General features: G+C 37.8%; 10 protein-coding genes across 13 annotated transcripts in view; 8 read left to right on the top strand and 2 right to left on the bottom strand.

The window, feature by feature from the left end:
- LOC109587159 (uncharacterized) overlaps positions 1-1,649 on the top strand; it is a 2,417-nt gene extending 768 nt beyond the window's left edge. The window contains exons 3-4 of the mRNA XM_020003397.1: positions 75-182; positions 674-1,649. Of these exons, the coding sequence (XP_019858956.1) occupies positions 75-182; positions 674-1,554 (989 nt within the window). The 3' untranslated portion in view covers positions 1,555-1,649. The remainder of the gene's footprint in view (positions 1-74; positions 183-673) is intronic.
- A 407-nt stretch (positions 1,650-2,056) lies between these two features.
- LOC100632862 (methionine--tRNA ligase, cytoplasmic-like) lies at positions 2,057-7,096 on the top strand. 2 transcript variants are annotated; one of them, XM_020003341.1, is made up of 17 exons: positions 2,057-2,168; positions 2,229-2,314; positions 2,374-2,490; positions 2,927-3,130; positions 3,318-3,410; positions 3,459-3,510; positions 3,554-3,616; positions 3,704-3,778; positions 3,865-3,910; positions 4,025-4,178; positions 4,239-4,302; positions 4,563-4,680; positions 4,873-5,086; positions 5,263-5,502; positions 5,574-5,685; positions 6,722-6,793; positions 6,840-7,096. In XM_020003341.1, the coding sequence occupies exons 1-17, from the start codon at positions 2,136-2,138 to the stop codon at positions 6,918-6,920; spliced, it is 1,824 nt and encodes a 607-aa protein (XP_019858900.1). In that variant the 5' UTR covers positions 2,057-2,135; the 3' UTR covers positions 6,921-7,096. The 2 variants fall into 2 exon arrangements, with proteins under 2 accessions (XP_019858900.1, XP_019858895.1); XM_020003336.1 differs by having other exon boundaries at positions 4,022-4,178.
- On the bottom strand, positions 7,014-9,168 carry LOC100632734 (macrophage erythroblast attacher-like). The gene is made up of 8 exons (XM_003383266.3): positions 9,086-9,168; positions 8,825-9,013; positions 8,483-8,692; positions 8,209-8,408; positions 8,046-8,154; positions 7,827-7,960; positions 7,397-7,586; positions 7,014-7,290 (listed from the first exon to the last, which is right to left on the bottom strand). Exons 1-8 carry the CDS (start codon positions 9,140-9,142, stop codon positions 7,189-7,191), a joined length of 1,191 nt encoding a protein of 396 aa, XP_003383314.1. The 5' UTR covers positions 9,143-9,168; the 3' UTR covers positions 7,014-7,188.
- Positions 9,169-9,180: 12 nt separating this feature from the next.
- Positions 9,181-12,378, top strand: LOC100638453 (glutathione S-transferase-like). 2 transcript variants are annotated; one of them, XM_020003390.1, is made up of 6 exons: positions 9,181-9,505; positions 9,782-9,918; positions 9,976-10,045; positions 10,233-11,339; positions 11,601-11,786; positions 12,045-12,378. In XM_020003390.1, the coding sequence occupies exons 1-4, from the start codon at positions 9,203-9,205 to the stop codon at positions 10,419-10,421; spliced, it is 699 nt and encodes a 232-aa protein (XP_019858949.1). In that variant the 5' UTR covers positions 9,181-9,202; the 3' UTR covers positions 10,422-11,339; positions 11,601-11,786; positions 12,045-12,378. The 2 variants fall into 2 exon arrangements, with proteins under 2 accessions (XP_019858949.1, XP_003383275.2); XM_003383227.3 differs by having other exon boundaries at positions 9,191-9,505; positions 9,555-9,918.
- A 79-nt stretch (positions 12,379-12,457) lies between these two features.
- Positions 12,458-17,010, top strand: LOC100632608 (alpha-1,6-mannosylglycoprotein 6-beta-N-acetylglucosaminyltransferase B-like). Its single transcript, XM_020003329.1, has 21 exons — positions 12,458-12,518; positions 12,576-12,825; positions 13,119-13,305; positions 13,560-13,632; positions 13,689-13,811; positions 13,983-14,050; positions 14,125-14,257; positions 14,378-14,451; positions 14,512-14,576; positions 14,659-14,708; positions 14,754-14,836; positions 14,888-14,968; positions 15,077-15,181; positions 15,234-15,312; positions 15,447-15,519; positions 15,601-15,688; positions 15,877-16,060; positions 16,159-16,304; positions 16,557-16,648; positions 16,702-16,802; positions 16,858-17,010. The coding sequence occupies exons 1-21, from the start codon at positions 12,491-12,493 to the stop codon at positions 16,932-16,934; spliced, it is 2,160 nt and encodes a 719-aa protein (XP_019858888.1). The 5' UTR covers positions 12,458-12,490; the 3' UTR covers positions 16,935-17,010.
- A 37-nt stretch (positions 17,011-17,047) lies between these two features.
- Positions 17,048-18,596, top strand: LOC105315801 (uncharacterized protein y4mH-like). Its single transcript, XM_011410554.2, has 6 exons — positions 17,048-17,173; positions 17,248-17,362; positions 17,571-17,617; positions 17,779-18,123; positions 18,173-18,305; positions 18,355-18,596. The coding sequence occupies exons 1-6, from the start codon at positions 17,065-17,067 to the stop codon at positions 18,503-18,505; spliced, it is 900 nt and encodes a 299-aa protein (XP_011408856.1). The 5' UTR covers positions 17,048-17,064; the 3' UTR covers positions 18,506-18,596.
- Positions 18,597-18,629: 33 nt separating this feature from the next.
- Positions 18,630-20,789, top strand: LOC100638327 (E3 ubiquitin-protein ligase MARCH5-like). Its single transcript, XM_003383226.2, has 2 exons — positions 18,630-19,231; positions 20,385-20,789. Exons 1-2 carry the CDS (start codon positions 18,653-18,655, stop codon positions 20,556-20,558), a joined length of 753 nt encoding a protein of 250 aa, XP_003383274.1. The 5' UTR covers positions 18,630-18,652; the 3' UTR covers positions 20,559-20,789.
- LOC100638199 (E3 ubiquitin-protein ligase MARCH5-like) lies at positions 20,758-22,036 on the bottom strand. Its single transcript, XM_003383225.3, has 3 exons — positions 21,907-22,036; positions 21,106-21,802; positions 20,758-20,956 (listed from the first exon to the last, which is right to left on the bottom strand). Exons 1-3 carry the CDS (start codon positions 21,972-21,974, stop codon positions 20,882-20,884), a joined length of 840 nt encoding a protein of 279 aa, XP_003383273.1. The 5' UTR covers positions 21,975-22,036; the 3' UTR covers positions 20,758-20,881.
- A 60-nt stretch (positions 22,037-22,096) lies between these two features.
- LOC100632480 (cytoplasmic polyadenylation element-binding protein 1-like) lies at positions 22,097-24,691 on the top strand. 2 transcript variants are annotated; one of them, XM_020003358.1, is made up of 8 exons: positions 22,097-22,693; positions 22,762-22,933; positions 22,994-23,167; positions 23,214-23,303; positions 23,426-23,556; positions 23,609-23,810; positions 23,954-24,048; positions 24,175-24,691. In XM_020003358.1, exons 1-8 carry the CDS (start codon positions 22,157-22,159, stop codon positions 24,385-24,387), a joined length of 1,614 nt encoding a protein of 537 aa, XP_019858917.1. In that variant the 5' UTR covers positions 22,097-22,156; the 3' UTR covers positions 24,388-24,691. The 2 variants fall into 2 exon arrangements, with proteins under 2 accessions (XP_019858917.1, XP_019858923.1); XM_020003364.1 differs by having other exon boundaries at positions 22,098-22,693; positions 22,765-22,933.
- A 55-nt stretch (positions 24,692-24,746) lies between these two features.
- The window catches only part of LOC100632356 (cytoplasmic polyadenylation element-binding protein 2-like), a 4,218-nt gene continuing 1,464 nt past the window's right edge, over positions 24,747-27,500 (top strand). Inside the window, exons 1-7 of the mRNA XM_003383263.2 lie at positions 24,747-25,152; positions 25,220-25,355; positions 25,406-25,579; positions 25,774-25,863; positions 26,055-26,173; positions 26,470-26,671; positions 27,024-27,118. Coding sequence (XP_003383311.1) covers positions 24,970-25,152; positions 25,220-25,355; positions 25,406-25,579; positions 25,774-25,863; positions 26,055-26,173; positions 26,470-26,671; positions 27,024-27,118 — 999 coding nt within the window. The 5' untranslated portion in view covers positions 24,747-24,969. The remainder of the gene's footprint in view (positions 25,153-25,219; positions 25,356-25,405; positions 25,580-25,773; positions 25,864-26,054; positions 26,174-26,469; positions 26,672-27,023; positions 27,119-27,500) is intronic.

Below are 27,500 nucleotides of genomic sequence, written 5' to 3'. Positions count from 1 at the left end.
TTATCTGTTAGGGCGTGCTGACTCAGACAATACTTTAAATTCTCTCTCTCTCCCTCTCTCTCTGTCTTTCTTAGCTTTCCCCAGTAACACAGCCTCTACTCCTCCCAAAAAGACTGCTTTTAATGATGGTCTACCCAGTACTGCGTCAAGTTCATCAGCAAAACTTTCTGAGGGAGTTGATGGTAAGTATATCATTAAGAATATTAATGCGTTGTACAACAATATTTATGTGTACATGTACATGTACATAGGTGCAAATGTACGTGCATTTATGCGGATTTATTGAATGATGTGTGTGTGTATGATGTAATGTTTAATATTTTATTTGATATAAAATGGTTTCTGATAAGTTTATTTAATTGGAATTAAGAGCCCCTACTAGTTTCACTGTTACATGCATTAGCTAGTTTCACTGTACATCATTTAGCGTATTTTCCTCTACTAGTACTAATTGCCTGTGTCCTGTTGACATGGGAGTGTTTAGTAATTAATTATGTTACTTTAATTATGATTTCCTTCTCTTACATTCCTCTCTCCCTCTCACTCTCTCTCCCTCTCTCTCTCTCTTCCTCTCTCTCTCTCTCTCCCTCACTCTCTCTCCCTCTCTCTCTCTCTCTCTCTCTCTCTCTCTCCTCTCTCTCTCTCTCTCTCTCTCTCTCTCTCTCTCTATTAGAATTATTCTCTATGATAGCTCGTCTCAGTGCTGATACGTTACAAGACCAGTCCATTATTGAAGACATGTCCCCTCAAGCGGCCTCCTCACCAAAAGACCCCAAGAAAGGAAAGTGGATTGCCCCTAGAGCGTCCCCTAAATTCTCTCGTGTGAAAAGTGGAACCTCCATCCCTGAGAGACGGTTGGGACTCACCCAATCTGTTCCTCCTCGCTCCGTCTCCCCTCCAGTCTCCATGATGAACTCGCTCCCTGTCCCTCACTATCCTCCTCCTCCTAAATCAGATCCGCCTAACGCTAGCCTCTATGGTGACTCTTATACTTACTCATCTCCTCCGAAGCATATACATCAACGTTCAGCCGACGCCATGTCTGGGATCAGTATCGGATCAGGATCAAGTGTTGATTCAATCACGCACGAGTTCTCTGCTGATAGGAGAGCATTTGTGCACAATAACTTGAGAGAGTGGGTCAATAATTCGACCACTAACCCGCCACAGTACTTCCCCACTGCTCTTGGTAGTCAGGACACACTCGATAGGACGGACGGACGGACGCTGGTTGGCGGTCGTACCAGTCTACCTAATAGCCGTGGTTCCAGTCTCACTCGGGGCCACGCCCCACTAGCAAAATCTTACTCCGCCCGCCCTCTTTACCAGACTGAGTTGAGTGGTTCCTTTCAACGTCACAACGGAGGAAACTCACAGTCTTCTGGTCGACTAGGCCCTGGTAGTACTGTTGGGTCTGATAGACAGTTTTCAGATACGGAATCTATGGCTTCGTCTAGTTGTCATAGCAACGCCTCGGGGAAGAGAGTGCCGCTCTCTCCAACGACTCACGTATTAGTAGTAGAGGATCAGCAGCACAGTGAGACTTTTGTCTGAGAGATGACAAAAATATACATAATCATGTATTATTATTATTAATTATTATTATTATTATTATTAATTATTATTATTATTATTATTAATTATTATTATTATTACTAATTATTATTATTATTATTATTATCATTATTATTATTATTATTATTATTATTATTATTAATTACTAGTTGATTACACAGAAGCATCAGTAATTTAATTTTTCTTATGATCATTCTCAGTCTAATTTTCTTTCTAGCAGGCACAACTACACACACACACACATAATTTAAAACGATCATTACTAAACGATTAATTTTATGAATTATCCGTCGTCATCATTTTATACACAATCTCTCTCTCTCAATGATTTTTGTCATTTTTATCCAATCCTGTCAAATCTGTATTTTGTATGATAATGTTTAAAATTATTATTAATAATAAGAAAATTCAACGATAATAAAGTTATTTTAAGGAGCATTAAGTATATTCATAGCTGCCAACTGAACTTGTATTTCAAACCGGTACAGCTGATTCTATTGCTGTCTTTCTTTTGTATTTTCAATGAAGGAGGCAGGGAGAAATACAAATTAGCAATCAATATGGCTACAGACTCGGTCGAGGTGACATGTAACGTAAGTAAAACATCTCATGAAGTTTGAGCTTCCTTTAAACTGGTCTTTATGATAAACCAGGTCGAGAAGGAGAGAGAGTTATCCATTACTGCTTGGAAGAGCGGCAGTGTTCCTGACTTATCCTTACCTAAACCATTAAATCCACTGTAAGAGATATAGATATGTTTATTATGTTGTTCTACATTCTCTCTCCTTCTCTCTTTAGACTACCCAGCACTGATCGCAGAAACGTTATCGTTACCAGTGAGTTTTCATCTATTAGTGTCACTCCTCATTTCGGTACAATTGTCGGTACAGTACTCAGTGCTGATGTGTGTGCCAGGTAAGGAAAACACAATACAAAAAGAAAATAGAAACCTTTATTAGCTGTATATGTACGGACAGTTATTGAGCATCAATTGAGCATGTAGTTTAGGTAGGAAATGTATTTTCTGATACATATACGTGCTCTTATGTTGCATGTCAATTTTGAGTTGATTTCGATCAAGTTTCAAATTTTTTAAGTTGCTCCAAAATTTTGTCAAAAATAAAAAGATGAAAAGTCTTGGTTTTAATAATTTTTTCTGATACATATACATGTTCTTATGTTGTATATTAATTTTGAACTGATTCCGATCAAGTTTGAATTTTTTATAAATTTTTAAAGTTGTTTAAAAATTGTACCCTAGACCAGAAGGCTATAGCACAGGGTATTTTGTTGAAAACAGCTATAAATTAAAATTAGATTATTTCTTCCTCTCTCTCTCTCTTCCTCTTAGATATTACAAGCAGAGAGGATATAATACACTTTATGTTTCTGGTATTAGCGAGTTTGGGCCTGAAGTTGAGCTAAAGGCCTTCAAAAAAGAGGCTACTCTGCAAGAATTCTGCGATAAAAGTCTTGAGATTCATCGCAAGCTTTACAAATGGTTTCACATTGACTTTGATGTCTTTGGTCGTACAAATACAGAAAGGCACACAAGGTAGAAGAGTAGAGAAGAGAGAAGCTGTCATCATAATACTGAACATTCAGTTATTTTATCAATAAGGGTACAATTAATATACATTAATTTTTGGTTTACTTTTGCTTTAATTTATATGCCTTTACCAAGCTGTTACTCAATTCTTATTTTAATTGAAACTCCTGCTTTATTTCTCCTCACAATACAGAATGACTCAAGGCATATTCCATGATCTTGTTAAGAGCGGACTAGTCTATGAAGAGCATTCAATGGAGCAGCTGCACTGTCACGCCTGTAACAAGTAAGCGCCTAGTCACAATGTGAATATGTCTAATATGGAGTCATTAAGGGTTTTAGCAGACGCTATTGTGAGAGGAACATGTTCCAAGTGTTCGTATGCGGTGAGAGGGATAGAGGGGTGTGTCCTCTTATTGTATTATATAGAAAGCACACGGTGATCAGTGTGAGGGGTGTGGTCTATTCCTTACAGCTGCAGTTGAATTGAAGGTCTCTTCATTTGATTTTGTAACAGTTCTCAATTTTTGTCTTTTTATTTCTCCCCCCCCCCTCTCTCTCACTCTCTCTCTCTCTCAGTTCCCAAGGTGCAAGCATTGTTCTGATCCTCCTAGTAGGGAGACATCCTCCCATCTTCTACTGAACTTATCCAAAGTGCATATTTTAATTATAAACTTTTAGTATCATCTAGCACTCATCCACCACTTTTAATATTATTATAATAATTACATGATCAATAGTTGCAAGAACCTCTTCATGAGTGGTTCAAGAAAGCTTCAGGCAATCGTAAGAATTTTAAATTTCGTCCCAATGATATAACTTCTCTCCTTCCCCTTTCTCTCCCCCCTCTCTCTCTCTTTCTCAATCCTACTTGTCTTCCTTCCCTTTGTTATCAAGAAGACTGGTCCAGCAGAGCCCAGCTGCTAGCTCAGTCTTATATACAGGAGGGTCTTAAGGATACTCCAATCACTAGGGATCTATCATGGGGCGTACCAGTACCTTATGATGGATTTAACAATAAAGTTTTTTACTCAGTTCTTGATGAACCTTTTGGGTAAGAGCTGCATGAACATGATGTGTCAATCCATACAAATATATTGTATGATTTTTGTAGGTACATGTCAGTGACAGCAGGTTATACTGACCAGTGGGAGAAATGGTGGAAAAATCCTAAAGAAGTGAGTTAAATGTGTATACTGTATGCATGTACAAACTACAGCTACATTGTAGCTTTTATTCACTGAAGTACCTTTGTAGATTGAATGGGAATTAAGATATCATATTAGTATTATTATTATGTCACAATTAAGTCAGAGTTTTAAATGTTAAGCGACCCTTTTTGATGTACTTTACAATCGACTATACTCAGTCATATTCACATTTTGTCATTTTGATGGAGAGCAACAGTATCATTTGTTTTGGCGTGTCTGTACTCTAGGTCCAGCTGCATCAGTTTATAAGTAAAGAGAAGATAGTCCAGCACTCAATATTGTTACCAGCGACTCTCATCGGGTCTGGAACAGATTATACACTACCAACAATTCTATCAACAACTGGTAATGGAGTGAGGGGAGGGAGGGATAGTGAGAAAAGTAGCTAAAGGAGACTAGATGAAACTGAATGATAGACCTTCTTAATGTAGAAGTATGGTACTCATGTAAAAGGAGATCTCAATACTTATACATTGTATTGTATCAGCTTTAATTGTCCAGGAAGAAAATGTTCTTATCTATTCTTTTCAATTTTAGAGCCAGTGGGTTATGAAGAAGGCACTTTTTCACTCAAAAAAGGTTTTGGAGTATTTGGAGCTGACATCATGACTACCGGAGTACCAGCAGACCTTTACCGGTTCTATCTTATTAGTATTCGTCCCGAGACTGAGTACTCTAGCTTCAACTGGTCAGACTTTGCTCTCACAGTCAATACTCAACTAATTAATAACATTGGGAACTTTGTGAACAGGTAAATAGCGTACATTTAGTCATTTTTATTATTAGTAAAGTTAAATTAATGTGGTACAATTATATTATTATCATCATTATTTATTACTATTTTAATGCATTTTTCATGCGAATTTCTGTAATTTAGAAGTGGATATAACTGCATGGAAATGAATTGTCATTATTTCTTTTATCTAGAACTCTTGTTTTTATTGAGGATAATTATAAATCGATAGTACCCGAGCTTCATCGAACTGAAGGAGTAGTTGAGTATGATATCCAGTTATTTGCAGATCTCAATGGCCGTTTGAAGAGCTACACTGCATCCATGGAGAGATCAGAATTTAGAAATGGACTGAAGCATGTGGTGGGTGTGTCAAAAATTGGCAGCGACTACATTAATAAAGAACAACCATGGAGACTAATGATGAATGATAGGTATATACATTATGCTTCTCTCCCTCTCTCTCTCTCTCTCATGGTTTATTGTTAATGTCATATTGTTATAGAAGTAGAGCTGGTACTGTGATGAACATCAGTGTTAATATAGTCTATCTTATATCAGTTCTTATACATCCTTTTACTCCAGCCATCAGCAAAGACATACTAAACCAACTAAAAGTAATAACTCACACACACACACACACACACACACACACACACACACACACACACACACACACACACACACACACACACACACACACACACACACACACACACACACACACACACACACACACACACACACACACACACACACACACACACACACACTTACATGAAAGTTTGTACAAGCATATGCATGTTCTTATGTTGACTTTGAGCTAATTCCGATCAAAATTGGATTTATAAAGTTGCTCAAAAATCGGGCCAAAGTCTCTGTACTATAGTACATGGTCTCGAGCCAAATTTTGCCAAAAATGACTAGGAGAGAATTCTTCATTTTTATGACTTTTCCTGATACATATACATGTTCTTAAGTTGCATAGAAAGTTTGAGCTGATTCCAATCAAAATTAGATTTTTTACGAATTTTTAAAGTTGCTCAAAAATCGGGCCAAAGTCCCTGTACTATAATACATGGTCTCGAGCCAAATTTTGCCAAAAATGACTAGGAGAGAATTCTTCATTTTTATGACTTTTCCTGATACATATACATGTTCTTAAGTTGCATAGAAAGTTTGAGCTGATTCCAATCAAAATTAGATTTTTTACGAATTTTTAAAGTTGCTCAAAAATCGGGCCAAAGTCCCTGTACTATAATACATGGTCTCGAGCCAAATTTTGCCAAAAATGACTAGGAGAGAATTCTTCATTTTTATGACTTTTCCTGATACATATACATGTTCTTAAGTTGCATAGAAAGTTTGAGCTGATTCCGATCAAAATTGGATTTTTTACGAATTTTTAAAGTTGCTCAAAAATCGGGCCAAAGTCCCTGTACTGTATGTAGTACATGGTCTCAGGCCAAATTTCGCAAAAATTGAAAAGAAGAGAATCCTTAATTTTTATAATTTTTCTAAAGCATATACATATTTTTATGTTGCATAGAAAGTTTGAGCTGATTCCAATCAAAATTGAATTTTTTATAAATTTTTAAAGTTGCTTTTTTAACAAACTTCCTATACTCAATTTCTTTCCATAATTATAATTAGGTGCCATCAAACAATATTGCTATCCCTGACTTCTTTGCTCCTTTCATTAAACCTGGCCATGTTATTGGAGAAGTAATTATTGCTAAATTCACATCATCATCATGTATATTTCTTATAGCCACGGTCTCTATTTATGAGGCTTGATGATTCCATGGTTTCAATGCTGAAGGACAAACACAGCGGAAAATATTTCTTTTGATGTACTTTAACCTCTATGGGGTATATATTATACAATAAATATATATGTGATTGTGTGGAATAATAGGATACTACTGCTGTAGTATCTATGGTCTGTGTCTTGACAATAATTTTCTATCATAATAATAATGATAATAATAATTATTATTTTTTATACAAGAAATTAACTGAAGTTCATTTTCTTGGTTGAAGTATTGTGTGCATGCATACGTAGTATTATTATAGTTCTGATTATTAATGAACGTGTCTTTAAATCCACGCTGGACAGGTCACATGACAAACACTTTCTTAATGCTGCTGTACTGAAAGCTCTCGCTGGTTCTTGGACACTTTATCATGCCACCATTGGACTCTGACATTCTTAATAACGCCTAAGAAGAGGAAAAGACAAAACAAAAGTAGAAAGAGGAGAAAAAGAAAGAGATAAAAAGGAAGAAGTAAAAATGTTAAGATGTATACATACAGAGTTCATATTACCTGTTCCCCATACACATATCCATTGGGTAGCATCATTGGTGGATTGTGTTCATTCATTGGTTCACCTGATATGTTGCATATGAGGTATGATTGTGAGCTGTGAGAGTATGGCAGGACTGATGCCAGGTCATTGAACAACTCTGAACAAACCGGGCACTGTATGTTATGCTCGCCTTGCTTATAACACTGACTGTAGGGTGATTATATTAAGGAATATATAATCATTATAACTTATATGCTATGACAAAGCTCCATTAAATATAAGTATCTACATCATCATGCACTTATCAGCAAAGTGGCTGCTTTAGCTCATTTTAATAGCCTTGCACTCTCTCTTAAATTGCTTTGATTCAAAGCTCCACTCATTCTATTTTCTCTACAGTGTGTAATGACAGTATAGGACACTATGACAGTGTTTAAGGAAGGATACGGAGTCTTTAGTGCAGAGAGTCCAGCCTCAAGTGCAGTGCATAAGATAGAGTGAGAGTGTAACTGATACAGTGAGAGGTTCTCTAATCTAAACTGAGCTATGAGATCATCCCAACGCTGCAATGAGAACAAACGCTACAAAAAAGAATACAATTTAATGTTTCTAAGTTACTATTATTATTATACCCATCTCTTATACGTGTACTTCTGATTGGGTTACCTTGTACTTCTTGCATGGAGTCTGAGGAGAGAAGGCAAGTAGCCCCATAACTGATTTTAGGTCTGACATCATTTCATCTCCTCCAGTAGATAGATGCTTACGGGCATACCTTTGGAGAAAAATTAATCATCTTTTTCTCCGACCATAATTACTCTCTTCTTACTTGACAGCCTCTAGCCTCTTCTCTTGTCTAACGAGTTCAGTGAAGTCTTGGAGTCTCACGCGATATTCTAGAGTACTCTTTAGACGTCTTAATTTCGAGCGGTTCTCGTGACACCAGGCAAGGCACGGGGCAGTGTTATGGGAACGGAGTCCCTCCTCCACGTGCTGACAAACCTGGAAAACCCTCACGTCGACAAGGTGCTAAAAGAGAAAACATGCAAAGTATAACGGATACAAAAATTGACTGGGTCATCCATCATAAATTTATCCCCTACCTCAATATCACAGGACTGTGCTAGGAGCATAGCAGAGGTGTAGTGTCCCTCTCTTAAGAAATGGTCTACTAGCGTCCTGTTGCATCTTGTCTTCTTCCAAGCTGTCTGTAGTCCTTCAGGCTGGTCACCTGAAGCATAGGATTTGAGATGATCCAATCTGACCTTACACAAATCAGAGCTTTCTTTTTCTTCTTCAATGCACTCGTCACACTAGTGAAAAGGGAAATATATGCATATTTAAAAGAAAATAAAACTAGTAAAAAAGAAAAAGAAATTATCAAGTTTTAAGTGAAATTATCACCCACTAATTCGAAGTGTTAAAATGGGAGTGGCTTGGCTAACCTTTTTCTTGAATGACTGTAGTTTTTGTGTCAAATTATCAATAGCAAACAAGACTTGAGTAGTAGGAGTACCACTGCTAGCGCTGAGAGAGGAGGTGAGGTCACTCACTGAGCCACTGACACTGATAATATCTCTATCAATCACTTTCTGGACAGTACGAAACTTCTTATTGAGCAGTTCATACGGGACCTAGAGAGAAAGAGAGGGAAAGAAAAGAAAGGGTAGTAGTTTTAGAGTATATTAAGAGCTGAATAAACTCACTTTGAGCGTCGGGTGCTCCAGTGTAGTCACTTCATCTCTGAATGAAGTGGAAGACATATTTAGATTTATGGGCGTGGTATTAAACAACCAAACCACGCCTTTTTTAATCACAGCAAAATGGCTGCAGAATGGGAGCTGGTTTATTGGCCTGGTATGGCTGGAAGAGGAGAGTTTGTCCGCCTAATGTTTGAAGAGGCAGGAGTAACTTATGAAGATGTTGGTGAGACCCAAGGAGTGCAGGCTGTTCTTGAGTATATCCAGGGGAAAAACCAGGAAGGAGGAGGAATCCCTATATATGCTGTCCCAGTAATAATCAAGGATCAATTTAGAATGTGTCAAATGCCAGCAATACTCCAGTACTTGGGAAAGAAGTATAGCATGGCTCCGGATAGTCTTGAAGAAGATGCAAGAGCAATGCAAGTAAGCAAGCAAGCTCAAAATGCATGAATATTAATCTTTTTTAATGCAGACCTAAGCCTGTTGCAGAACTTGAAATAAAGTTAGAGCCAAATCTGTAGCTTTCTCTTGAGAAAACTCATAAAAAGTTTTCATACTGGTCGATGCATGGTTGGTTTGGCAAGGATTGGCTAATTGCACTAATCTTTTAAAAAAATAGTGTCTATAGTAATACCATGTGAAGGATTCATTCTATCAGCCAGATACTACTGATACTAATCATATTGTTTTATTGTTTAGATCACTCTTGGTGTTTCTGATTTCATTGAAGAGGGTCACAACGCCTTTCATCCTTACGAGAGATCAGGTACTTACGATTCTCAGAAAGAAATGGCAGCTGATTTTATTAAGAGGTTCTTGGAGAAACGATTTCTAAAGTAAGTGATAGCGAAAAATTATCATCATCATCATCATTATTATTGTGCTTAAATCAGACACTTGCTCTATTTGGAGAACTGTCTCAAGTACAACAATGATGGCAAAGGTTTCTTTGTTGGTGATAAGGTATTTCTATTCATTAACATTATGTATGGTGGGTGTGGGGCAGTGATTGATTGTGGGTACATTGAAAGATTAATCATGTCTCTCTTTACCTTCATAAGACTACGCAAGCCTTAATGGATTATTACTTAGTTTTATATAGATGCATTTATACAATGTACATACTTTCATTTAGTACTTCTCTTTTCAGTTGTCTTATGCTGACATTGCTGTTTTCAATGGACTGAGAGTCAGTGACTCACAGTTTCCTGCAGAGTATGCAGCTGCTGATATCCCGCTCCTTAAAGCATTCAGGGATAGGATTGCCTCTAGACCAAAGATAGCCGAATATCTTAAATCAGACAGGGTCAAACCGTTCTGTGGGAATTCAATGATGTAGGAGGATGATAGCATTTCTTATTGGGGATAGACTTAGTTTTTAATGATCAATTTTGAATTGTTATTTTATTTTTTTATATAAAAACATGTTGACTTATTTCACGCATTATCTTCTCCGGTAGGCGGGAACATTTTGCTTGCGGCGGAATTCGGAAGAGGCCCAAAGAGGGAAGCAGTAGATTTCAAGAAAGGGAATAATATGCTGCTATTCCTTTCGACTACTCTTCTGCACAGGACCCTCTATGATACCCGATGGAGTAACATAACGAGTAATGGCCACAGTTCCGATGATAATGCTCTCATAGTTCGTATATTTGCCTGTTGCATGAGCAGTCTCTCCATATTTGGGGCTCTCCTTATCATGCTCTCGTATCTCTGCTTTAAAAACATCAGGACAAAAGCAAGAGAGGTCCTATTCCATCTCTCCGTGGCTGACTTTGGCGTCGGCTCTACAAACCTAATAGGTGCCATTGTTAACTATGATGATCTCATTGATAAGTGTAGAAATCAATCCTCATCTGTTCTCTTCTCGTGCCCCACTTACGTAAGCCTTTGTAAGACCCAGGCCTTCTTTGCACAGTTTTTCACAGTCTCCTCGATTCTTTGGACTCTCCTCCTAGCTCTCTACGTGTACACTCTTGTTCTCGATAGCAGTCGAAAGCTTTCACTTTGGATCGTTAGATTTGGCTATTTAGTCTGCTGGGGTATGCCTCTTGGTCTTTCAATTTGGTTCGTTCTGACAAGGAAACTAGGGAAGACAAAGATTGGTGGAGCTGGTTGGTGCTCACTGAGGGCAGAGAATAAAGAAGGGAATGTGAATCACTTTGCCGTTTTCTTTGGCAATGATATATGGGTAATGTCGACGTTCGTTCTCATATTGGTCCTCTACACAACTCTACATTGTCACTTGAAGGACAGAGTGAGTCTTTGTTGTTGTTATAATTGTGTACAAGTGTTTAGTAAGCAAACAATATAATCTCATCGTGATTCGATACAAGTAATGTGTACAAAACACTGGTACTTGTCATTTTGTAATGAAAATAATAGTACTTCAATTGAATGTTGAAAGTGATTGGCAACACATTAGCTCTTTTAATGCTAACTTTGTCTGTCTGTCTGTCTTATATTAACTTGACCTTTTCTTTCTTTCTTTCTCTTCCCCTCCTCTCTCCCTCTCTAGATGAAAGAGATGAAAAAGTACAATTCGGACACTTTTAGTCAGCACTCTGACGCAAAGTTCCTAGCTATACCATTTTTCTTTCTCCTCCTTCATGCTGGAAGTATTGTTGTATCTTTTTTGTTTGTGTATACTAAAGCCTCTGAGAATATGAGCCATACACTTCAACATATAGTGCTGTACTGGATGGTAAGTTAATAATAATAATACTAATAATGTCTATTATTTGATTTTAATCAGAAAATACACAGCATTATCCAGATCCTATAGCCTTAATTAAATGGTTCTGGTTTTATTTTGCTTTTATTGTGGAGTTTATAATAAAAACTTGTGGGTTGTACCACAAAAATGTATCAATGTAATCAGAAATGAATATTTCTAATACTTATTGTGTACATATTTATGAGTGACTATTAATTTTGATCTGTTTCTCTGTTATACTGTTAGTTTATTGGTGATTCAAGTGAAGGACTGGTGAATGGTGTCATATTTTGTTTGCTGACTCCACGGATACGTCAGAAGCTATTATCCCTCTGCTGCTGCTGCTCTTGTTACAAATTCAAAAACTCTAATCCTAGTTCCATAGTTCGCTTCCCACGAGAGACAATGGAGCAGAGAAGGTTGCTGGAGAACCCTGACTCTAATGCCTCTCCTAAGTACAGTGTCAATAGGAACATGTCTTCATCTGCTTCATCCATTACATCTAGTAGTGACTCTGAATACTGAGTTCCTCTTTCTTTTGTGTATTATAAAATTTGCTTCAACCCACGCAGATAATTAATCTCATGTTATTAATGATTAACCAAATAGGCGTGGTCTTATATAAAATAGGCGTGGTTAAGTGAGTAGTAAAATCCGGGAGTGTACGGAGATGTGACAGGCTGTCCGGCAAAATGAAGAGGTCTGCAATGCAGCTCACTTGTAAATACTATTCCTTTCATAAAACAGCTCTTTAATTCTATCATTTCTCTCTCATAGTGATCACCTTGATCCTACTCATCATCCTGTTTATGGCAGTATTCTATTATTCTGATTCCCTCTCTTTATTACGCAAGAGGCAACAGTACATTATGGATGAGTCTACAACCCCTTCATTGCATAGGACTGTTGGTACTGAAGAAGTAATAAACGTGACCATTCCTACTACCAAACTACAAGAGTTGACTGATTCCGCCATGTTTAAAGATCAAGGGATCAAGCTGAAGTGGATATCGATGAGAATTAACATGTAAGGCAGCATTTTGTCATTAGCTATCTTGTATCTTGTTTACTACACTAGTGTGATAGAGTGGGCTAATGATTGTGTTCACTAATAAATGCATGCTATGATTGACTGTTTATGTTCTAGTAGAGTGGACAATTGTGGGTCCACACAATGCACTATCATATATTGTTGGGCGGAGCAAAAAACTTAAAGCAATAACTTAATTGTATTTACTAGTACTTTATTAATAGTACTAAAATAGGATAAGTTGTTACATTTTTATTTTATAGTGATTATTATATCACATTTTATTTCAGGTTGGATCCTTCGTGGGATGAAGCAAGACTCAAGCTCTTTTCAAAGTCCCCGGAGCTTTTCTCGCGTCCCAAGAGGATCCTCCTCTTCCCTGGTCTCCTTTCAGAGTACTCTGGCTATGATTTTGCAGCTGGCGCTTTTAAAGGAGGATACCTAGGAGAACTAACCCAATGGAGTGACCTCATTGCTGTAAGTATAGGACTTTTTATAGCGTACACCTCCATTTAACGGACAGCACCTAGTGTACCAATTACATTCCTTACTGTATAAAATAACCTCCACATAAAGGACACCTCTGTATAACAGACACTTTCTTGTACCAAAAAGTGTCCATTATATAGAGGTTATACTGTATTAGTAAAGCTAATCTCATATTGAGACCAATTCATTATTGCTAGCTCTGTCTAATGGTATATTTTCTGTTCCTTTACTCTCTTTTATAGTCACTTCATCTTCTTGGACATGAGCTGCACATAGCAGCAACTGTAGGCGTATTAAAGAAAAACGAGCCACACAGTGAGAGAACACTAAGACAGAGAGAGAGTGTGTTATAGTTTTTTTTATGTCTCTAGAGATATTGTATGATCTCCTTTTCACTGATTATATGGGTATGCTGGGCATTAGGGACAATGGGCTGTTGGGGAGGTACAAGTGTAGGATTAGAGTTTTGGATTCATTTGGAACGGAACCAATTTGTGAGTTAGTTTAATCAACACTTGTGTACACATGGTGTAGCATATACAGAACATCCAGGAATATCTTAGAAATGGTTTTTTGTATGTTCATGGTGATCTTTTTGTTTTTTTTTTATTATTGCGTGGTTCTTTTTAAAAGCATTTTTCTTTTCTCATTTTCATCATATATAGTTGGCTTTAGAACTGATAAGTTTCGTGCTGATCATGATGGTGATTGGTTCAGTGCCTGGAACTTTGAGGTATGGCACTCTTGCTATACTAAAGATGATGTACATGTATGTATTGTGTGTCTATTTGTGTTATTAATATTTAGAGTTTGCAGCAAATGTGGACCCTTTACCCTCATACTCCTGACAATTCTTTCCTTGGCTTTGCTATGCAGCTGCCCAAGGAAACTCCGCCTCGCTCTAAGAGAAAATTCCAATCAGTCTTGTATGGGAAATCAGGTTTGGATAAGTGATAGTTCTCTTTCTCCACCACCTATGTCTCTCTCCTCCTCCTCCTCTCTCTCTTATTCTTGTATTTTTGTATCTTTTGGTTATTTTTGTCTTCTTTGGTTTTATTAGCATCATATTTTAATGGTCATGCAAAGTACATCTCCCTCATAGCTGATCAAAGCGAAGTTCATGCTTCTGTATCAGTAAGTAAAAAATTGGGAAACCCTGATGACCAGTGACATTATCTCCACCTGTATATATAGTCTATGCCTCCTGGTTTTCCATCCGTTAAACTTCACGGCTTTATGAAACAGAAAGACATGATTAAGTATGCTTGAGTTATTATTATAATTATCATATTATTGTCATCAAGTTTATGAATCATTAATCATTATGTTGCCGTTTGCTAGGTTATTACAAGAGTCGAGACTGTTTGTTGGAATGGGTGCTCCATATGAAGGTTAGTTTTGAAATAGCTTCTCTTGTGATATTTGTACATAATTAGGTCCTGGGCCATTGGAAGCAATAGCTAATGGGTGTGCCTTCATTCAGCCTAAGATATCTCCTCCTATCAATAAGCATAACAATGTGAGTAGTAGATATTAATGATGTACAAATTATGTTGAATATGAATTTTAGGGTTACTTTCATGGTAAACCCACTGATAGACTTTATACCAGTCAAGTACCTTATCTTGAGAACTTTGTTGGAGAACCTTACGTAGGTTTAACACTTTATATACAGTAATGTAGTAATGTAATCCCTCCCTCTCCCTCCCCCCTCTCTCTCCTCACTCTCTCTCCCTCCCTCCCTCTCCCCCCCACCCAGGTATATACAGTGAACATTGAGAATGATGATGAGGTCAGAGCTGCCGTCAAAAAGGCGCTGAATGCTAACTTTAGCTCTTATCTTCCGTACGAGTTCTCACAGCAAGTAATGAACATCATTAGCACGTCCACCCAGTAATGGTGTACTGTCTCTATAGGGAATGATGGACAGGATTGGTACTTATGTCTACCATCAAAACTTTTGTGAGAGCAAGAGTCTATCGCTCCTCCAGAAAGGTACTGCTAATATTGAATAAGTTTAAAACTGTGAGAGGAGAGTTTAATATTTTGCTGAGCTAATAAGTTTATTCACAACTGTATCACTATTATAATGCAATTTATAATGTTCTTTTTTTATTGTCCACTTGTAGCTTCATCCAGTGAGAGTCAGTCGCCAGCCAGTGATGCTGTAGATGGTATTTTGACTGATAACACTTGCTTTATGTAAGTTAATGGCCACATTACCAAGAGGCTAATAATAATACCTATGTGTACATGTGTCATGTATTGTGCTTGCCTTTGTAGGTCAAAAAAATCCACTGGCACTGCTCATTGGTGGAAGGTAGAACTTAGCAGTGAAATGATAATAGGGAGAGTCAAAATCATGATAGCAGTGAGTGTGATGTAGATACATGTACATGTGCTTACTGTTTGATAGAACAAACTATTAGTACTACCAAGAGTAAATAATACCTAAAGGTATTATTTACTCTTGGTACTACAAACATTCATAATGTCACTACTGTATGCTATTGTACATGTAAATGCTAAGTTTCATTCAATCCTTCTTTTCCTCTGCAGTTTGGTTGGGACTGGGCCCTAAGTAACAAGGTGTGTTCCAATCCTTATCGTGTGTCTCTCTTGGACTCAAAAGAGACCTTGATAATGTCTCATGTATACCACGACTGTAGAATAGTCTACGAATGGAAGAGACTAAACAGACTCGCCCAGTTTGTGAAGATAGAAACAATAGATACTAGTAAAGGTAAGAAATCATAAAAGAAAGAGAGAGAAGTGTATACATGTAATCATGTATATTGAAAAGGATTGAGAGAGAAAAAGATTGTTTATTTTGTGTTTCAGAGTCCCAGCTGGTCCTTTGTTCAGTTGAAGTGTTTCCATATGAAGTCTCGCCTTCAGTTCCTTCGTGGCCAAACTCGAAACACCTTCGTACAGTTATCAGTAAACCGGGACAGAATTGCAGAGATTCTTGCTTAGAGAATAAAATGGTTAGGGAATTTAGTGATTGTTGTATTAAGTTTGAGCCAACTCCGATGAAGATTAATTTTTAAAGTTACTTCAAAATTGGGTCAAAGGTGTACTATAGTAAGGGGTATTTTATCAAAAATGAAAAGGAGAGAATTGTTCATTTTTAGAAATTTTCAGATACATATACATGTTCTTATATGATTATAAATAGCACAATGAAACCTTCAAAATGGGTGCTATTCATTAGTCACTGGTGCATTGTTTGTGTTTAGGTATGTGAATCATCATTCTTTTCACTGATAAATACTCACGAAGCTGTCTTTAATCATCTCGGTTGCAATGTGACTCACACATTGGAAGAAAAGTACTTATTTTGCTATCTTAGATTAGTGTGTGTTACACTCTATTTTTCATTAGATATGCAGACTATGCTCCTGCAATTGCTGTATCAGCTGATAAGCCAATAGAGCCTGGACACTGCGTCATTATTGACATTAGAAGATTATTAGGATGTCCTGGTTAGTTCAGTCCCTCTTGTACTGTACTTATTTCGTTTGATCTTTTTTTCTAAAGGATATTCGAAAAATTTTAGAAGACTATGTCCATGCAGAACTATTGTTCCTGGTCAAATAGCAATAGCAGAATCTTAAATTGTTTTATAAATTTTTATTCGAAGAATTTTATCACCAAAAATTTTGTAGTAGCCACACCCGTGGAGTTCAGCCTCACCCAACTTTTTTTTAGCTTTATCTGTCAACAATCTCACAAATTTAGCGCAAGATGGCTTCTGAATTAGAGATTGTTGATGGTCATATGCACCTCTGGACGACTCAAACTCATCCCTGGGTAGAAAATGTGAAAGATGGCGGGCATCCAGCAGGAAAATTCGGTAATTTTGTGCTTTGTAGATCATACCTTCTTCTTGCATTGAACAAATTATAACAAAATCCGCCCATTATGTAGAGAAAGTGGCCACCTATACACTGAAGGAGTACCTAGCAGATGTCAGTGGATACAATGTAACACAAGCCGTTCATGTTGAAGCTTGTTGGCCCGGAGATCCAGTGGGAGAGACAAAGTAAAGCCATTAAAGCCGCTATTCGCCAAGCAATGTGCCTGTGGTTGCTTTGATGTTCAGGCAACACTGAAGACTGCCTAGAATAGAAGGCTGTTCTATTCTGGGTGGGCTACAATTGCTTACAACATCAAGTAACTACAGATTGCCTGCCTGGTGGTGTATAGTGGCCTTTAGGTGCTTACATTGTCAATTATAATACCTTGTGTAGGTGGCTTGACGGAATAGCTGACTCTAATCCTAAAGGCTTTCCTCAAGGTAAGAAAATTCAGATAATACTAATACTAGCTAAAATAATAGATACCACATTGCAGGCTTAAAATGACCGCATACATGCTTCACATTGTGCAGCTTGCAAAGTTGGCAAGAAACAGTATTCATTTAATAGCCTTTGTTATAATACATTCCCTTTTATGCAGCTATTGTTGGTCATGCTGACCTCTCAGCTGACAACCTTGAGGAGATATTGAAAAGACAGTGTGAGTCTAAACGAATGAGAGGCATCAGACACATGCTCAACTATCATCCCCAGAAGCCAGAGTTCAGCGAGCAGGCTCACGACAACTTCCTCACCGATCCCAAGTGGCTTGCAGGGGTCGGACTCCTGGAAAAGTACAGGCTTTCGTTTGAGCTTCACGTCCTTCCAGTTCAAATGAGAAGAGCTGCAGATGTTGTGAAAAAGTTTCCCGGCGTCATGTTTATGGTTGACCACTGCGGTCTACCGTACGAGCGAGATGAAGCCACAATGGCAGTTTGGAGAGAAGGTATGCCTGATTAATTGGAATAGTTTTCCAACAACATTGCCTTGTATAGGTTTGACAGCTTTGGCTCAATATCCTAATGCTTACTGCAAGATATCTGGTTTTTTTGCTACCAATCCAAAATGGACTACTCCAGAATTGGCCTCTGTGATTATACCTTGCATTGAAATATTTGGTGTCGATAGGTACAATTTTAAATTTTCTTTGCTTTTTTTATTATTGTATGATTTTTAGGTGTGTTTTTGCTAGTAATTTTCCAGTGGATCGTATCAATGGGACGTTTGATCAAATGATGAAGGAGCTACTAGAGATATTGAAGGATTACTCAAATGAAGACAGAAAGAAAATATTTGGAGAAAATGCAAAGAAATTCTATCGCTTGTAACCTTTTAGCTAATTTGAACTTGTAAAATATATAATAGATTATTATTATTATTATTGCATTTTTTTGCTGCAAAAAATATTAAATTTTAAAATTATTGATTGTACATGTGGGAGGATTCAATAGGCGTGGTCAAAGCAAAAGTTCAAAATGGCGGATGAAACAGAGCCAAGAACTAGACCAAGAAGAAGACACTTTCGTCTGGCAGAAAACTTCTTGCCTGCTGTAGAAAGACTAGACAGATCTGTAACTAATGTCGTATCACCAGTTGGCATCACTACCATTGGTCTTATTACACTTTACTACACGGCTCTCTCCTATGGACTACTTGTCATAGGTATGGTTGGCGGTCGTCCTGGCCTAGCTCGTATTGTTAGCAGCTCAAACACTCACCCAATGCTAATGGTGGTAGCTATACCCATGATACCGGTCGCTCTGGTACTACTAGAAGCTTCAGAAGTCGAAGACAAAACTCTAACAATTTGGAGAAAGAGAATTGCACCTGTAATATCGAAGACACCTATACTGGGATCGATCGTAAACTACTTTTGGCCTGAAATAAAGAGAGAGCCTTTCCGCTATCAGAACAACAAGGGAAGCATAACGATCACAATCGATAACTTGGCAAGGAGTATAGCTGGTGGACTAATGCTACCATTTCTTGGGTACCTTTTTGGGAAAGTTATATTTGGAAAGACAAAACTAAACAGTTTTCAACGGACGCTATTGGTAAATATTATCATAGTTTGATTAATATAAAAGTGTGTGTATATATATATATACACGTGTGCTATATTGAAGACACAATTTATGCTTCATTGCATATACATGTGATGTGCATACTGTCACGCTTCATATAAAGATGTCCAACGGTTTGTACTGGGTATTCATAACTGAATATCCTCTAGACATTTTCTGTTTACAATCAGAACTACCTTTGAGCGTTCGTGCGATAGTGGAGAGCTATTTCAAACGATTCTATTCTAGTAGAATCGGGGTTTTCCACAAAGCATGCTAAGTGAGCTAAACAGCACGAGTTTCATGAGCTGACGACAAGCACTACAATACAGTACATGTACATGGCTTTGGACCTGATTTTAAGTAACTTAAAAAATTCGTAAAAAATCTAAACTTGATCAGAATCAGCTCAAACTTGATACACAGCATAAGACAATGTATATGTATCAGAAATAATTATAAAAATCAAGAATTTTCTCCTAGTCATTTTTGGTGAAATTTGGCCAAAATCCCTGTACTATAGTACAGGGATTTTGGCCCAATTTTTGAGTATCTTTAAAAATTTGTATAAAATTCAATTTTGATTGGAATGAGTTCAAACTTGCTACACAGCATAAGAACATGTATACGTATCAGGAAATAGTATAAAAATGGTAAATTCTCTCCTAGTCATTTTTGGCAATGACCCTGTACTGTATAGTACAGGAACTTTGGCCCGATTTTTGAGTAACTTTAAAAATTTGTAGAAAAACCAATTTTGATTTGAATCACCTCAAACTTGCTACATAGCATCTATTGCTATTAGTCACCCAGTATTATTGTTTTGATGCTTCAAAGCAACCAGAAAACCACTTTATTAATAATTCATGAAAAGTGGTTAATGCACCCACCAGTTGTGGGTCAATAATTTTTACCAGATACATCCATGTGGTTAACCTGTTTTTCTCATTTGTGGGCTGGCAAGCACATTGAATCATGTTTGCTCTACATTGCTTGCTTCATGTAAACAAGAGTAAGATTAGATTATATCAGTAGTACAATAATTAAATATTTAATAGAGGGTCGTACTATTGCTATTACTATTGCATGCATTATTTTTTAATAAAAGGTACAATCAGTAGTCTCTTTTTCAAATCATTTCTAGGGTTCTATAACATTCTATACGCTTAAAGTCAGTCTCAAAGCTGTATTGAAACATCATCAGTATCGGAGGCAAGGTTTCAGGAGAGTTCTTAATTACGATCCTTTGTTAGATTCAAATCCACCTCCCGTTAGTCCAACACCTGTGGCTGAAGATGATGAAGAAAGAGAGACGTAAATTAAGCATAATATAAATAAACAGCAACTTAATTTAATTTTGTTGATTTTAAAAATAATTTTAATAATAAGCTCATGTTTGTTTTGTGTGTGATTTATAATAACGCCCAAACTGGGTGTCAATATGTTGTATATATTATGGTCTTGCCCACAGTACTTCCTCTCTCTCACACACACACATTGATATTGCTATGTGAAGATTACTTTAATACATACTGATTTAAAACCACAAATAATAATAACAATAATATCTTGTATAGTAATGCAAGAGTAGTGTGTGTGTGTGTTTAAATCTGAATAGTCAGTATGTTAATGAGTCATTGATCAAATGACACGTCCTTTGTGATGTTCAAGGATAACTTTCAGTGTGTAGCTCATGCTCAAGTAAAGAGTACCGCCCTATATAGCAAGAAAAACAGTATAATTATTACAGTATCAGTTTTAAATACACATTTAATCAATTTGGCATTTTGTATGTACATGTACATGTAATGATGAAAAGATACATGTTTTTAAAAGTTATTATTATTATGGTGATTGTGTCTTACCAGTAGCGTTCTCTTCACACCATTATTCATGAATCTGAACAATAAGTGTCCAAGGGCTGAAGAGATGAATGGCAAGGCAGCCATGCTCACGAAACAGCGCGATATGTAAGACAGCGGCTGTACCTCAGCTTGTTGGAAATGACGCCTCCTCGTTGGGAGAGAAGCGAGAGAGAGACCTTTCAATAGTCTTGCCAGGAGAGGAAGTAAGTACTTATACAAACACTTGAGGAAGATGACTTCTGGCCGGATTATCTTCACAGTCACAATTATCCAAGGGACGATGGGGAGACAGACCACTGCTACGGTTGACTCTGGTGACTTGAAAAACTCAAGCGCTTGCTCTCGACCCATCGCCATTGCAATGGCTATTATCCCGTATGTGAAGGATGCCCAGTAGAGAGTCGTAGCTGTGACACCAGCTAAGACTAGGGGAGAGAAATACGTAATGGTCCTCTCTACCATGTCATATATGAATATTATAGGGTTGGACGTTGGGTATTGTATCCGATAAGCAAACTGGCATTGTGGGCACACGACTGATATCGAGGAGGACATCTTCTGTTTCTCGTCTATCCAGAGCTGTAGGCAGGACTGGTGAACCCATTTTGTACCTCCACAGCAACGACAAGGGCTTGTCCACTCTTCTTCCTCACTGCCTTCATCTTCTGGTGTCCCAAAACACACCCAACACTGCTTCCTGAATAACATATTACATAATAATAATAATGCAAAAAAAGATTTATTTTATTTTGTTTATTCCTTCCCTTTACATTACTTTCCCTGTTTCTATATAAAACTCACTCGTTGGCACTCCTTGCACGAACTAAAAGAGGTGAAGAGGTACTGACAGTCAAGGAATCAGTTTCCATGTTGTTGGTTTTGCTGTTGATGCCTCGGTTGATGCTGACTGTGATGGTGGGCGGGTAACTAGGCGTGGCATTGCTGCGATCGCGCGGGAATTCAAGTGGGCGGGGCTACTTTTTCGTACATTTGCGTTTTCGCACTTCTCTAAAATTGGAGCGGAGCTTGAAGAAAGGAAAAAGTTGCTCTGATGAGTGGAACTAAAGATCTTAATGGTCTCTCTCGTAGCGTTGTGTTCCCTGACAGTCCTTCTGAAGATATGAACAGTTTATTCAAAGATTCCTGGTCAGGAGAGAGCAATCCTTCTCCCAGCCCCAGACTACCATTTAATTACAGTCTTGAAGATAGCAAGTCCGTTTTGACTGAACCAGCTTGTTGGGCTTACCGACCATTGCCTCGCTTAGGACTACAGCCATCCAGCACTACTTTTAGTGATTGCGAAAAGACAATGATCCCAACTAGTAGTCAGTCTCATCATCAACTAATGCCACCACCAAGCATTACTACACACCGTTCAGTGTCATTCAGTGATCAACATGGCAGTGAGTATGGTTCGCCTAGCCATGGTCTGAAATATCGAGAGAGAGTCTCTTCTCTTCCTACAGCTCCTCATCATAGTTCACTGCAGGAGCAAATGGCTGATCATCAATTTCAATTAGTTGATGACATATTTCCTAATGTCACCCCTGAGCCAATTGAGACCCCAATCACTCAATATCAGACAATGGTGAGAGACTGTCTGCATTTTACTAATTACTAATGGTATTTTACTTTATAATCCCGTACATGCATCAGCAGATAGGAGCTGAAGCAGCAACCATATCAAAGAAAGACAAGGCAAGCTCAAGGGGCTGGCTCGAGGTTTCTATAGACTGTACAATGCCCACTTCTCCGGTCTTACGAAAGGATACTTTTAACTTTGGAAGCCTCCAAGATACCCTCCCTTCCTCGCCTACCAGCAAATCAAGTAAGTGAATGAGATTGTGTCATAATGCAATATTTATTGACAAAATCCTCATAATTGTAGTGCTTCAAAAACGTGTCAATATATCACCTCCAGCTTCAGGAACAGCAGCATCAATTGCGATTGCTTCCCCCGTGGATTCTAACTGTCTGGTAAAGAAATTGCTACCATTGCCTACCGATGAGACGTACTCTCGAAAAGTATTCATTGGTGGACTCCCTCCAGATATTGATCAAGGTAAGCCAAGAGAGGCGCTAAAGAAAAGTAGTTAATTTACACGTAGAAGAGATCAGGATGTCTTTTCAGAAGTATGGCTCTGTTACAATAGACTGGCCACACAAGATTCATTCAAAGTCTAGAGTTCCTCCAAAAGGTGAGTTGTTCATGTTGATAGTCCCTTTCAAGACTTATTAAAGCCTTACATGCCAATGAGGCTGATAATGAATTATTGCCCATTTTGGGTTACATCAATAGTTTATACATGTCATTATATAGGTTATGCTTTCCTGTTGTTCAAGGATGAAGGTTCTGTACACAAGCTATTGGCTTGTTGTGTGACTGAGAATGACAAGCTTTTTGCATATATTAAGTACTATGTCACTGGGACCAGCATTACAAGGAAAAAGGTATCACAAAGCATTTAATAATGCTAAAATAATGGTTTGATTGTTCAAATAGTGTCAGATTAGACCATGGAAAATCACTGATAGCTACTACTTTGCCAATGAAGACAAGAAAGTTGACAACCGTAAGGCAGTATTTGTTGGAGGAGTTCCAAGGCCACTGAAAGCCAGAGAGCTGGCAGAAGTCATGACAGAAAAGTTTGGACCTGTTTCATTTGTTGCAATAGACTGTGATACTGAACTAAAGTATCCCAAAGGTTAGATCAATTAAATTGGTGCTATGTATTACATAATTGCTGACCAATGCTGTTGACCTCAGCTTTGTGGGTCAGCTGACCTTTGAATTCTGCCTCATTATAGCCTTAGCTTTTTAGTGAGATCTTTTTGTACTCTTGTGCAGGTGCAGCTTGTGTTGTTTTTGCAACTCATGCAAGTTACATTGCATCAGTTTCATCAAGGTTTATGCAACTGGTCTTTGGTGCATTAGAAAAGAAAGTGAGTGGTAATTAATTTTTTTTAAATTTAATTTAATTTGAAATGATTTAATTCTTTAACTAAGAGTTATTATTACAGTAACTGGCACTGCATTACAATGTATTAATTTTATTTCTTATGCTGTAGGTTGAAGTCAAGCCATACATTTTAGAAGACCAGTTATGTGATGAATGCAATGGAATACAGAGTGATGGACAACCTGCCCCTTTCTTTTGTGGTAGCGTTACATGCCTCAAGTATTACTGTGAACACTGTTGGGCTACTTTTCATTCACTCTCTGGTCGGCAAAACCATCGACCAATGTTTAAGGATATTTTTGACCGTGACAAGTTTTCCTAAGTTATTTCCCTACCTGCATTACCCCTATATACCCCTATATATCAAGAGAGTCTACTGACGTTTAAAGGCACAGTCATCACATTTGTTTCTATGCAACTTACTTTGTTTTTATTGACGAGCCCAGTTTTGTATTTGTTTCTACTTAAACTCGTCACATCGAGTGTTGTTTTGTGTATTTGCTCCTCACCAGTCTCCCTCCCTCTATCTCTCTCATGCAGTTTATACTATAATACTATAGGCAACCATATCATTATTACACTGAGGAATCATTTCTCATTCATTCTTATTAATATTATTCATAGTAGATTATTGTATTATTATTATTATTATTATTATTATTATTAATTAATATTAATAACTATTATTGAATCGCTTCTTGAATTCATCATAAAAAGCGGCTCCTTCAATTTATTCCAGCTGCTGGAAAAAAGAGAAGAGAAAGTAGAGGGACTTTGCCATTGAAGGTGGACATTGTTCTTCCATTCACTGCTACACTCATCTCCCCCATCTCTGAGCATAGCTATAGCTCACAGCGTGCCTGGTAGCATAGTAACCGAAGGGTGTGTAGCTAGATACGTAGCTATGGAAGCGAGTCTTGGCTTTCAAACTCGACCACTTGCAGCTGTCGTTGGAAAAGAAAAGTGCAGCGTCTCTACTGCTTCTGGTCTTTGGTCTAGTTCTGTTAACAACAGCAGTAGCAGCAGTGACATGGCCTTTTCCAATTCGCTTAGCTATGCACTGGAGAACTCCTTAAAACTTTGGCAGGTATGTATGTTAAGAAAAGAGAGACATTTTAAAAGGAAAGCATTATTACTGTATTTTTTGTATCTAGCCAACCTATAACGGGCCTCCTTCATCATCCCTGAAGGCTGACTGGACCTATACTAGACAGAGCAACAACACTGAAAGCAGCTGCTTTGGGGCTGCACTGGACTACAGTTGGTCTCTGGAATACTCGAAAGAAACAAGTATGGAGGCCCTTGGCATGATCATTATAACGCTATTATTTTACAATTAGGCAGCCCCTCCACTCTTAGCATCAGCAGTGCTTCACGTACTCCCAGCCCATCCATAGCTGCTGCAACTTCTTCTCATCCACCTCCAAGCTTTGGGACGCCATCCTCCTCATCGTCTACCGACGTATACTCTCGTAAAGTTTTTGTGGGAGGTCTTCCCCCTGACATTGATGAAGGTAAAGCCTCTTTAGCCACTTCTCGTGCTAATAACGATCACCTGTTGCATGATATTGCATGCAAAGTGTTGCACCACATTGTCTATACTGTATTTGGAAAGCATTGGGTATTTCGCATTGTTTTACGTATTATCGCAATAATGATCACAAAGTCTTTTGCATTTTGTATTGACATGCATCTATTTTTGCTCTAGATGAGATTCGTGATCACTTTATACAGTTTGGTGCCCTAACTGTTGACTGGCCTCACAAAGCTCAATCAAAAGCTTACTTTCCACCTAAAGGTATCTTCCCTCCATCCGTCCCTCTCTCTCTTTTACTAGTACACACGTATAGTTTATTTACTCTTACATAAATCAGGTGCTTTGTCAGACTCTTGCGGTCACATTATTGCATATGGGTGGTTTTAAATTGGCTAGCCTGCAATTATAAGTTTTTATTATTCATCAAAACATTCTTGGGTGTGTTGTCTTAGGTTATGCCTTTATCATATTTCAAGAGGAGTCCTCGGTCCACCAGCTCATCAAGATCTGTCATCTGGACGATGGAAAGCTCTACATGTTTGTCTCATCAGTGACACAGACCAACAAGAAGGCATGTGGAATCAAATAGTGTGATATTTGTAAATATAGGATGGCTTTTACAATTGGGTATAGTAAAGGATCATGCCTACAATTGCCATTACAATTTGGTATAGTAAAGCATTGGCCATATATCATTGTCATTTATAATGATTATACTTTCAAATTTTCTTTAATGTAAAGCTGTCTATGATTCTTTTGTCTTATTTGTTTTGGTTGCTTTGTGGCTATACAGTACATGCAATGTGAAGATCGATACACATTATACATTATACATGTAGTTTTTAATTGTGTCCTTTGTGTGTGTAGGTTCAGATTCGCCCATGGAAGCTCTCTGATAGTAACTACATCATGGACCACACTCAACCCATTGATCCACGCAAGACGATATTCATTGGAGGAGTACCACGCCCACTAAAAGCGGCTGAACTGGCTGACATCTTTAACTCTCGCTACGGGAACGTGTGCTATGCTGGCATAGACTGTGATCCTGACTTGAAGTATCCCAAAGGTACAATGTATTCCTTTAAAAGAACTGACTAAAAGGGACTAGTGTATATTCAGTCATCATCATCATGTCTCAACACTGTACAGTATAATATAGTGCTAGTTCCCAGGGCCTCCCTTTGTGGCATGTGGTAAAGCCCTGACAGGGTTGCCTTGTCTTGTGATTTCTTATTGCTTCTCTTGTGAAGGAGGAGGCATTGAGGCTAGCTGTCTTTGTCTCCTTCTGTAATCTAGTTGTAGATTAGCAGTATGTGACCTTTACAAGATAACAACACATAACTATTCATTAATGAGTATCATCATTATTATTATTATTATTACTATTATTTCATAGTTTCTCTTTGTTGTTCCATTAGGAGCAGGAAGGGTGACCTTTTCCTCAAGAGTGAGCTTCATGAGCGCTGTCTCTTGCAGATTCTTCCAAGTCACTTACGGTGACATTGATAAGAAGGTATTATTATTATTCCCTGTCCTCAGTAGCTTTTTGTGGTATTGTATCTGTGCCAGTTATGACAGGAGTTGTGATAATGGCCGCAGCAACTGTGTTAAGTGATCAACCAACAGATTGATAGGCATGCTTCAGACAGCAGGGCATGCAGTACTCATCACCTTATGCTGTGTTGATTCACTTTATGCTGTGTTGACTCACCTTTGCATGTTGGGGGATGGGAAAGCAGCATACACAATGTAAACACTACAGTGAATAACATAATGGTGTGATGATGATTTGAGTCAAACAAAGTCCCTGTACTATAATATAATAGTACAGAGATTTTGGCTAAATTTTGCCAGAAATGACTAAGAGAAAATTCTTCATGTATATTATATATATA

This window comes from Amphimedon queenslandica, unplaced genomic scaffold (genome assembly GCF_000090795.2).
Source record: "Amphimedon queenslandica unplaced genomic scaffold, v1.1 AMPQUscaffold_13513, whole genome shotgun sequence".
Classification (NCBI taxonomy): domain Eukaryota; kingdom Metazoa; phylum Porifera; class Demospongiae; order Haplosclerida; family Niphatidae; genus Amphimedon; species Amphimedon queenslandica.
Note: the sequence above shows the minus strand (reverse complement) of the source record. Positions and strands in the feature narration are given on the sequence as shown.

Excerpts from the sequence above, each read along its gene's own strand:
- LOC100632862 (XM_020003336.1), top strand. The coding sequence starts at position 2,136 with ATGGCTACAGACTCGGTCGAGGTGACATGTAAC. Across the intron at positions 2,491-2,926 it reads AGTGCTGATGTGTGTGCCAG|ATATTACAAGCAGAGAGGAT; the intron begins GTAAGGAAAACA and ends TCTTCCTCTTAG. Across the intron at positions 5,686-6,721 it reads ACATACTAAACCAACTAAAA|GTGCCATCAAACAATATTGC; the intron begins GTAATAACTCAC and ends AATTATAATTAG.
- LOC100632734 (XM_003383266.3), bottom strand. The coding sequence starts at position 9,142 with ATGTCTTCCACTTCATTCAGAGATGAAGTGACTACACTGGAGCACCCG. Across the intron at positions 7,961-8,045 it reads CTCCATGCAAGAAGTACAAG|CGTTTGTTCTCATTGCAGCG; the intron begins GTAACCCAATCA and ends TCTTTTTTGTAG. Across the intron at positions 7,587-7,826 it reads CTCTCTGCACTAAAGACTCC|TCAGTGTTATAAGCAAGGCG; the intron begins GTATCCTTCCTT and ends ATCACCCTACAG.
- LOC100638453 (XM_003383227.3), top strand. The coding sequence starts at position 10,620 with ATGCTGCTATTCCTTTCGACTACTCTTCTGCACAGGACCCTCTATGAT. Across the intron at positions 11,340-11,600 it reads ATTGTCACTTGAAGGACAGA|ATGAAAGAGATGAAAAAGTA; the intron begins GTGAGTCTTTGT and ends CTCCCTCTCTAG. Across the intron at positions 11,787-12,044 it reads ATATAGTGCTGTACTGGATG|TTTATTGGTGATTCAAGTGA; the intron begins GTAAGTTAATAA and ends TTATACTGTTAG.
- LOC100632608 (XM_020003329.1), top strand. The coding sequence starts at position 12,491 with ATGAAGAGGTCTGCAATGCAGCTCACTT. Across the intron at positions 14,452-14,511 it reads AAGTTCATGCTTCTGTATCA|TCTATGCCTCCTGGTTTTCC; the intron begins GTAAGTAAAAAA and ends CTGTATATATAG. Across the intron at positions 15,182-15,233 it reads CGTACGAGTTCTCACAGCAA|GGAATGATGGACAGGATTGG; the intron begins GTAATGAACATC and ends CTGTCTCTATAG.
- LOC105315801 (XM_011410554.2), top strand. The coding sequence starts at position 17,065 with ATGGCTTCTGAATTAGAGATTGTTGATGGTCATATGCACCTCTGGACG. Across the intron at positions 17,363-17,570 it reads GATCCAGTGGGAGAGACAAA|GTGGCTTGACGGAATAGCTG; the intron begins GTAAAGCCATTA and ends TACCTTGTGTAG. Across the intron at positions 17,618-17,778 it reads TCCTAAAGGCTTTCCTCAAG|CTATTGTTGGTCATGCTGAC; the intron begins GTAAGAAAATTC and ends CCTTTTATGCAG.
- LOC100638327 (XM_003383226.2), top strand. The coding sequence starts at position 18,653 with ATGGCGGATGAAACAGAGCCAAGAACTAGACCAAGAAGAAGACACTTT. Across the intron at positions 19,232-20,384 it reads GTTTTCAACGGACGCTATTG|GGTTCTATAACATTCTATAC; the intron begins GTAAATATTATC and ends AATCATTTCTAG.
- LOC100638199 (XM_003383225.3), bottom strand. The coding sequence starts at position 21,974 with ATGGAAACTGATTCCTTGACTGTCAGTACCTCTTCACCTCTTTTAGTT. Across the intron at positions 21,803-21,906 it reads CGTGCAAGGAGTGCCAACGA|GAAGCAGTGTTGGGTGTGTT; the intron begins GTGAGTTTTATA and ends TATGTTATTCAG. Across the intron at positions 20,957-21,105 it reads GTGTGAAGAGAACGCTACTG|GGCGGTACTCTTTACTTGAG; the intron begins GTAAGACACAAT and ends CTTGCTATATAG.
- LOC100632480 (XM_020003358.1), top strand. The coding sequence starts at position 22,157 with ATGAGTGGAACTAAAGATCTTAATGGTCTCTCTCGTAGCGTTGTGTTC. Across the intron at positions 23,557-23,608 it reads CCAGCATTACAAGGAAAAAG|TGTCAGATTAGACCATGGAA; the intron begins GTATCACAAAGC and ends TTGTTCAAATAG. Across the intron at positions 23,811-23,953 it reads TGAACTAAAGTATCCCAAAG|GTGCAGCTTGTGTTGTTTTT; the intron begins GTTAGATCAATT and ends ACTCTTGTGCAG.